At 40.8% G+C, this 9,626-nt stretch overlaps 1 protein-coding gene across 5 annotated transcripts in view; it reads left to right on the forward strand.

The window, feature by feature from the left end:
• The window catches only part of UACA (uveal autoantigen with coiled-coil domains and ankyrin repeats), a 64,496-nt gene extending 57,061 nt beyond the window's left edge, over positions 1-7,435 (forward strand). For 4 of the 5 annotated variants that reach the window (XM_058156143.1, XM_058156144.1, XM_058156148.1 and 1 more), the window contains exons 17-19: positions 157-303; positions 2,152-2,217; positions 5,231-7,435. In XM_058156143.1, the coding sequence (XP_058012126.1) occupies positions 157-303; positions 2,152-2,217; positions 5,231-5,302 (285 nt within the window). In that variant the 3' untranslated portion in view covers positions 5,303-7,435. The remainder of the gene's footprint in view (positions 1-156; positions 304-2,151; positions 2,218-5,230) is intronic. The other variant, XM_058156146.1, reaches the window with a different exon arrangement.
• Positions 7,436-9,626: the final 2,191 nt, after the last annotated feature.

Here is a 9,626-nt window from a genome sequence, read left to right on the forward strand (position 1 = left end):
CAAGAATTCCATGTAAAAATGGAGCCAGCCCTCTGAACGTGCCCAAATCCCAGCGATTGGGTTGTATTTTTTCTCCTTATTTGTGGGCTGGGGGTGATAGGAGGGCAGGGCTTTTCTGTTCTTTTCATGGGAATTTTATCAATATCTCTCTTGAAGATAACGGAGCTTCTCAATGATGTGGAACGGCTCAAACAGGCTCTTAATGGCCTCTCACAGCTTACCCACAACATTCCTGCAAAAAGGCAAAATCCACAGATGGAAGTGCTCCGGAACCAGGTGAAGACTCTGCAGCAGCAGCTGGCTGTAAGTAGGGATCTGGGACACGAGGACCCATTGCAGGGGGCTACGGGTGCCAGGCTTAGATATGGTGGGAAAATAATCTCTCAGTCCTTGCATGACTTGCAACTCTGCACATCTGCAGAAGAAACCGGAATGCTGTCTGTGAGTGCATGGCCCCCTCCCTTCCGTTCACCCTTATTTCCTATAAAAGACAATATATATTGCTGTGCTGCCCCTCTCAGTCACACACACACAAAAGTGTGGTTGTAGAGAGTTTATTAATGTTCCCCAGCAGTTCCCTTCACCCAGCCTTAGAACTGTCCTAAATTAATTCAGCCACAAGCAAGCCAAGGTTAGTCCACAAAACAATGACCAATAGTCCATAAAACAGTGGAAAGTTGCTCCAACAAATAAGTCCACCAAACAAACTTAACTCCACCAGACCAAACTGAAATACATCCACAAGAGCTAACTTGGTGAGCTACATTCAGAGTCTCCAAGGCACAAAGTCAAGCAGGAAGCACAAGGAACACACAGCCATAAACACACTGCTTCCCTCTGCCTGCTGTGATAAATAGCTTTCTGGTGCAATCCATCAAGACAGGCAAGAGCCTTCTCCTGAGTAATTGGTAGATCTCTATTGCTCTTGTCTTTCCTCTGTCTTGCGTGCTCTTGGATCCACCATGGAAGGTAGCTCCTCCTCATTGACCTGCAAGCTGTCCCAGCCGACGCTGCCTGTAAATCTTTTTTGGCTGACAGTTCAGTCATTAATTAACCCAGTTTCTGATGTGCCAGGAATGAGCTCATCCTCCCTTGAGCTGGCCTCCAAGGAAGAGTCAGAGGAGCCATCCAAGGGAGACGTCACAGTAGCTTAGGTGGAGCTGTGAGTCCTCTCTGACGTTGATTGTTCCTTGGCATTTCATGACCGGACTAGATCCCATCAGTGCACTGCTAGTTTGCAAGCAAACAGCCAAGTTCAGAGGGCACCAAGGGTTCCTTGACTGGCTGACTGGCTGTCTTGTTTGTCTGTCCATCAAATTTATTTGCCACCGATCTTATAATCAACAACTTTGAGTGGCTTACAGCATAAAAAAATTAAAAAATCAACAATCATAGAACACAGTGGATAAAATCATTAACAAATACAACCATTAACATTAGATGGGAAAGAGCAGGGCCAGACACACGGGGTGGGGAGGTGGGATTAAGTTTCAATTCAACAACTTCCTCCAGTATGAAGCTCCTCCATTGGATCCCCAAGCCGTCTGGCACAGCCAGGTCTTAAGGCTCTTAGAAAACACCAGGAGGAAGGGAGGGAGGGAGGGAAGATGTTCTTAGAAGGCTCTTCTTCTGGAGCCCACCAGTTTTTTAAATCTTTTCCTTTTAAATATGATTTTTTTCCTGGTATACACCAATAATTTTTTAAATTTTTTTAATTTTTTAATTTTTATAAATTTTAAATTTAATTGATTTTAAATTTGTTATTTATTTTAAATGGGGTTTAGTTTTATAAATTTTTAAAATGCTAGGCTAATTATAATAAGTTTCTTAATTTCTATTTTAAATTGTACATTGTATTGTTATTTTTTACTGCTGCCTGTACACCGCCCTGAGTCCTTCGGGAGAAGGGCGGTATAAAAATCAAATAAATAAAAAAATAAAATATTTTACTCTGCAAGAAAACAAGCAAGCTCAGAGAGCACCAAGGAGTGTTCCTCACTGTGGGCAGTGGATTAAAATCTCAGGAGGAATTTCTAGGGGTGTCAGAAGCATCAGTCCCTTGTGTAACATCTCGCCTCTCCTCAACGAGCGTGAAGCCCATCAGTTTGATCATTTCAGGGAGAAAATTAATGGAAGATTCCTTTGCTTTAGGATGCTGAGAGGCAGCACCAAGAAGTCATCTCAATATACCGGACACACCTTCTTAGTGCTGTTCAGGTGCGTGACCTTGCAGGGACTTTGGGGGGGTGGGGGGTGGGGGGGTGTTGCTTGGCCTGGGTGACTTCTTCTGGGACAATTGCTCTCATGTGTGACTGCTGCCTCCTTTAAGGAGACTTATCCAAGCAATCCAACTTCAGAACAAGAGTGGACTGGTCTTAAATGTTTAGCAGTTTCCTTTTTTAGAATAGAATAGAATAGAATTTTTTATTGGCCAAGTGTGATTGGACACACAAGGAATTTGTCTTGGTGCATATGCTCTCAGTGTACATAAAAGAAAAGATACGTTCATCAAGGTACAACATTTACAACACAATTGATGATCAATATATCAATATAAATCATAAGGATTGCCAGCAACAAGTTATAGTCATACAGTCATAAGTGGAAAGAGATTGGTGATGGGAACTATGAAACGATTAATAGTAGTGCAGATTCAGTAAATAGTCTGACAGTGTTGAGGGAATTATTTGTTTAGCAGAGTGATGGCCTTCGGGAAAAAACTGTTCTTGTGTCTAGTTGTTCTGGTGTGCAGTGCTCTATAGTGTCATTTTGAGGGTAGGAGTTGAAACAGTTTATGTCCAGGATGCGAGGGATCTGCAAATATTTTCACGGCCCTCTTCTTGATTCGTGCAGTATACAGGTCCTCAATGGAAGGCAAGTTGGTAGCAATTATTTTTTCTGCAGTTCTAATTATCCTCTGAAGTCTGTGTTTTTCTTGTTGGGTTGCAGAACCGAACCAGACAGTTATAGAGGTGCAAATGACAGACTCAATAATTCCTCTGTAGAATTGGATCAGCAGCTCCTTGGGCAGTTTGAGCTTACTGAGTTGGCGCAGAAAGAACATTCTTTGTTGTCCTTTTTTAATGATGTTTTTGATGTTAGCTGTCCATTTGAGATCTTGCGATATGATAGAACCCAGAAATTTGAAGGTTTCTACTGTTGATACTGTGTTGTCAAGTATTGTGAGAGGTGGAAGTATGGAAGGGTTTTTCCTAAAGTCTACCACCATTTCTACGGTTTTGAGTGTGTTCAGTTCCAGATTGTTTTGGTTGCACCACAAGGCTAGTCGTTTGACCTCTCGTCTATATGCGGATTCGTCATTGTCTCGAATGAGACCAATCACTGTTGTGTCATCTGCGAACTTCAGTAGCTTAACTGATGGATCATTGGAGATGCAGTCATTGGTATACAGAGAGAAGAGAAGTGGGGAGAGGGCCCCTGTGCTAATTGTACAGGTATTTGATGTGATCTTGCTTAGCTTCACCTGCTGCTTCCTGTTTGTTAGGAAGCTTGTGATCCACTTACAAGCCTGTTCCGGTACCTGTAGCTGGTTTAGCTTAGTTAGGAGAGTGTCTGGAATGATGGTATTGAATGCTGAACTAAAGTCTACAAAAAGGACCCTTGCATAGGTCTTTGGAGACTCAAGATGTTGTAGGATGTAGTCCAGAGCCATATTAACAGCATCATCTGTTGATCTATTTGCTCGGTATGCAAATTGCAAGGGGTCTAACAGCGGATCTGTGATGGTTTTCAGGTAGGAAAGCACAAGCCTTTCAAAGGTTTTCATGACGACAGATGTTAAAGCAACTGGTATGTAGTCATTCAGTTCCTTGATGGTGGGCTTCTTCGGCACTGGGATGATGGTAGAGCATTTGAAGCAAGAAGGAACATAACACATCTCTAGTGATTTATTGAAAATATGGGTGAAGATGGGGGCCAATTGGTCAGCACAGACTTTTAAGCAAGAAGGAGTTATCTTGTCTGGGCCTGGAGCTTTTCCTGGCTTTTGTCTGTGAAATAGGTCCTGCACTTCCTTTTCTGTGATCACTAGGGGTTGTGAACCCAATGAAATGGGGTCAGTTGTAGGAGGCTTGGCTGTTGTTGGTGTGTCTGAGATGGGGGTTGTGGAGATAGGTGGCTGTAGTTTCCTTTCAAACCTGCAGTAAAACTCATTCAGGTCATCTGCCAGTTGTTGATTACCTTCAGCCTGGGAAGGAGGTTTGCCATAGCCGGTGATATTTTTAAGAGTTTTCCACATGTTTGCTGGTTCATTTGCTGAAAATTGATTCTTTAGCTTTTCAGAGTAGCTTCTTTTTGCTGCTCTTATCTCCCTTGTTAGTGCATTTCTGGCCTGATTGTACAGCATTTTATCACCTTTTCTGTAGGCTTCCTCTTTGGAATGTCGTAGCTGCTTAAGTTTAGGTGTAAACCAAGGTTTGTTGTTACTGTGTATTCGCAAGTTCCTTGTAGGTACACATAGGTCTTCACAGAAGCTGACATATGATGTTACAGTATCTGTGAGTTCATCCAGGTCTGCAGAGGGATCTTTAAAATATTCCAATCAGTGCAGTCAAAACATGCCTGTAGCTTTAATTCTGATTCCTCCGTCCAGGTTTTCACTGATTTAATTATTGGTTTTATGGCTTTAAGTCTTTGCCTGTAAGCAGGTACAAGGTGAATCATGCAATGATCAGAGTGTCCTACAGCTGCACGTGGTAAAGACCGATAGGCATCTTTTAGTGTTGTGTAGCAGTGGTCTAGAGTATTCTTGCCTCTGGTGGGACAATTGACATGCTGAAAGTATTTTGGTAGTTCTTTCCTTAAGTTTGCCTTGTTTAGATCTCCCAAAACAATGGCCAGTGAATCAGGGTGTTTGGCTTCAGCCTCCATGATTTGGTCAGCTAGAGTTCGTAATGCCTTGTTTACACAGGCTTGTTGTGGGGCATAAACAGCATTTAGAAGAAATGAGGAAAATTCACGAGGCAAATAGTAAGGTTTGCAGTTGATAATTAGAGTCTCTAAATTGTTGTCACAGAATTTGTAAATTATGTTAAAATCTTGACACCAGGTTGAATTAATATATAGGCATAAGCCTCCTCCTTCCTTTTTACCAGATGTTTCTGGAATCCTGTCTGATCGTTCAATTTGAAATCCTGGAATGTTCAGGCTGCTATTTTCAATTGATTCATTTAACCAGGTATCATTTAAAGATCTCCTTTTAATTTTGCAGGGTCATATGGATGAAGATGTGCAGGCAGCCTTGCTCCAGATCATCCGCATGCGGCAGGGACTGATTTGCTAGGGGAATTGAGGCTCTGGCTGGCTCCTCAGGCTGCAGGCAACTTTGCCACCTTCTTAATGCTTAGAAGTTGGTAAACCCCGCCCCCCAGCTGCTTGTAGCAGGAATATGGAAAAATATTTACACAAACCCATTTTTAAACAAAAATGAAAAGATCACTCGTGATTCAAAAAATAGAACTTTTTATTTATAGGTAGTCAAAATGATGACTAAAGTGAAGTTCTCCTGAATGTCGGATTGACAGCCCTAAAAGAATGCTAATCCTGCCCTACCCAGACATCTCCCCTCCCCCTCCTTGTAGATGTCAAGTCCTGAGCCAGGGAGCTCAGAGAAGTGGGAATCCTGCGTCTTCTGGGGTGGGGGCTGGACCAGACTGCAAGTATCCTCCTGGGACTGGCCTCCAGGCTCCCCCTGTGTTCCACGGTGGCTTGGCTGGCCAAGCTGCCTCTTTGAAGACTAGCTAAAAATAATAGTGCCTTTTTTATTGCTGTTTTCATGAGAGAAAAATACATCGGATAATATTTTGCTTTTTATAAGATCGTTTTTCACAGAGTGTTGATTTACTTGTAGTTTTAAGGACAGCAGGACTGGGGTAGATAAAAATGAAAAGCTGTTATGAAACCTTGAAATACAGTAGCCTAAGATTTGTGTTTGATCATTCATTACTTTTTTAAAAAAGAAGAAATTGACTTTTTACAGATAAACTAATTCACAACTAAAGTAGTTGGGAAAATTTAAAAAAAGTGGTTTTTTTTTAAAAAATGCAGAAATGAAAGGATACCTGTGCCTCTTGTAGTGGGCTTGGCTGTAGTGCTGGACCCCACTTTGCAGCCACGAGTTGGAGGCAGGTCAAGGGCTGAAGACCAGTTTGTCCTTTCCAGATCTGTGGCTTACTAGGAAGGGACGTCAGTCTTCCTAGAGCAGCAAGCATGCCTGTTCAATTACCCAGGGAACTTAATTGTATTCTTATGTATATTCGATGAAATGGTGGCCATGGCTGTCAGCTGTGGGTCCATTCAACTTGGAGTGGGGAACTGCTGAAAGGGGCTCCCAGAAAGACCCCTTCCTCTGGGGAAACACTGCTCCTGCTATGAGGTCTGTGCCTTAGCTTGTGCCAGTTGGATTCAAACAATGGACCCCAATCACTCAAATTCTTTGATTTTATGCTGAGGTGATTAATAGCATCCTAAAATAGAGTATTTTGTAAATTATGTATAATAATCCACTATAAAGGATATTATTTATGCAGGAAAAGCCTTTTGGTGAGAAAATTAATTTGGCATAGATGCTACGTGTTTTAGAAATAAACATAAAAGGACTGGAAAGTTTGGTGTTGCTTTTTAAGTAACTTTGGAATAGTTCCAAAAGCAGATATATGGAGTTTTGGGTTTCTGGGGGAAAAAAACCAACCTTTTTACATGGAAATATTAAAAGCAGATTGCTTCAAAAATGCCAGTTACTTATGTTAAGCGTCTGAAGTTGAGCATGATCTTGAATAATTGCAAAGCCACATTGTGCCTGTTGGAGGTACTTGTGTGCTAAGACTGGATGTTGCCCTGATGGACTTCAGAAGATGGCTCCTTGATTGGCAAGAGTCACTCTTGCCACGAGCATCTCAGTTGGAAATTGGCTGTGGTGCTGCTTCAACAAACTGACAGCTGATTCTACCCTCCACAGTGCTGATCAAACACAAAGGCCTGGATTTCCAGAGTTGCAGATAACTGGGCATTCCTGCCTTTTGCCTACTTGCAAAGATGTCCTTCCAGGCACAGGGAACTAGGGTGTGTTGGATTACAATGACTGCAGGCTCTATTGCCATTTTTCTGAAGTGACAGGAATTACAGCTGATTGTAAACGGAGGAAAGGAAATAGGGAAGGTTAACCTGTGCATAGATTGGGTGGGCTTAAAATGTCTTTCAGAGAATGCCTCTTGTGTTGCTTTTCTGGAAGGCTTAGATTAACCAATTCACCAAGTGCTCTTCTTCTCGTCAACTTGAATAACTGACAATAATTGCCTGGTTTTGATGTACTAATACTTAAAAGTATTATCATTATCATTCTCTTATCTCTGGGAGGTATTTATGTATTTCTAGTCTCCCTTTTACACTATATATCAATAAACATTTATTTTCTGTGTCACTTCTCCTGTGCTTTATTGAAATGACATGCTGGCGTTTTGGATGGGTGAGCTGAGATACAGCAAAACATCCTGTGGTTCCCATCTTTAAAAAAGAAAAAAGAAAAGAAAAACCAGACCCAGGAAACTACAGACCGATCAGCCTAATATCAATACCCGGGAAGATACTGAAAAAGATAATCAAAAAACAGATCTGCGAACATCTAGAAATGAGTAAAGTATTAACTAGAAGTCAGCATGGATTTGTTAAAAACAGATCATGCCAAACCAATCTGATTTCATTCTTTGACATAGTGACTGAATTAGTAGACCATTGAAATGCTGTGGACATAATAGACTTGGACTTTAGCAAGGCATTCGACAAAGTAAACCACAACCTACTTCTTGGTAAGCTAGAAAAAAGTGGGATGGAGCGGCTCCAAGCCCCCCAGGCTGCAAGGCAGGTTGCACTGCCAGAAGGAGACCTAACCTGCTGCTTCCCCGCTGGAAGGGAGTTGAGGGGAGGGCTTCTCCCCTGAAGGGCTCTGGCCAGGCCAGCGGAAGTCTTCCAGGAGAACAGGGAGGAGAACCCACCCCTTGGGCAGATGCCAACCTGGGCGAGCACGTGTCCAGAGACGCCAAAGATGCTTGGAGACTCCAAACATGGCTCAGGGACTGCCAAGCTCTCCCTTGGGAGGACAGTCAATGGCCGCCTGAGGAAATCATGCTCTCCTTAGTGTGCTTAAGCCATCTCAGCTGGGGCTGCCTTTGGTTCTGCAGGGCATATTATCTTTAGAGAAGAAGGATACAACTTTCTTTGCACAAAATATAATCAACACACCTTGGAAGTAAGCGATAGCTTGAAGAAACTGTAAGATGAGTTGATTCAAACACTGTGTACCTTGTGAGAGAACCAGACACCTGAGTAGGTTATTCACGGGGAGGGGGAGTAAAAGATTGGCTGTTTTTTGTTTTAGAGAAAAGATTTTTTTATTTCATAATCCACCAAATTTTTATCCAAAATGCTTTGATTTTTTTACAAGTCCACCATATATGATCATCAGTAGCATCGTCACAATCACATCTCCAACATTTAGCTTGCAAATTCAGATACATACACATCAATTTTTTTGGATCTAAATGCCATCTATAAAACATTTTCTAAAAATTTTCTCTCAAGTTTTGAGCTTGCGTAAATTTAACATTTCTAACCCGTATTGTTTCCCAAGTTTCCATCATTATAGGTTGTTGAATATTTTGTGCCCATTTTATCATACAGTCCTTAACTAATTCCGTTTCTGAATCTATTTCTATCAACGCATTATATAACCTTTTAATATGCGATTGACTTTGATCCCTAATTTGCTTTACCAAATTTTCCTCATGTTGCATAATACCAATTTTTTGGTCTCTCCATCTAGCGTGCAGCTGTCCATATTGAAACCAGGTATAATTTATGCTTTCTTCTCATTATATTTAAAGGTTTCAATTGTAATTTATCCTCCTGCATAAAAAGGAGCTCTTTATAGGTAACCACCTCCTGTTTTTGTTCTATATTTATATTCTTTATTGCATGTCTAGGGATTGCCCATATGGGAATTTTATAGTTTATTTATATTGGTACCTTTTCCAAACCCGCAAGAAAGCACTTCTAAGTACATGGCTTTTAAAAATCCTGTCCACTTTTTTATCATATAATAAATAAGCATGCCAGCCATATAAAAGATCGTGACCTTCCATATTCTTTCTTCTGTTAGGTTAATCCAATCACTGATTATTGACAGGGTAGCTGCTTCATAATATAGTCTTAAATTAGGCATTTTAAGACCCCCTCTTTCACATGTATCCTGTATTATTTTTAGCTTCAATCTTGGTTTCTTACCCATCCAAATGAATTTATTAATCCCTTTTTGCCATTCCTGCAAATTTGCATCTTTTTTAAGTATAGGTATCATTTGAAACAAAAATAAGAACCTAGGCAAAATGTTCATTTTTATTACTGCTATTCTTCCCAGCAATGATTTATTTATTTATTTATTTATTTATTTATTTATTTATTTTGTCAGAACAATATATGTAGGAATCATACAAAAGATTATATAGTATATAAACATATATGAGTAAATATAAGGAGGTATAAGCATATATATATAGAAAAAAGAAAAGAAAAACAATAGGACAGGAACGGTAGGCATGTTTGTGCGCTTATGC

Source organism: Ahaetulla prasina, chromosome 13 (assembly GCF_028640845.1).
Source record: "Ahaetulla prasina isolate Xishuangbanna chromosome 13, ASM2864084v1, whole genome shotgun sequence".
NCBI lineage: Eukaryota > Metazoa > Chordata > Lepidosauria > Squamata > Colubridae > Ahaetulla > Ahaetulla prasina.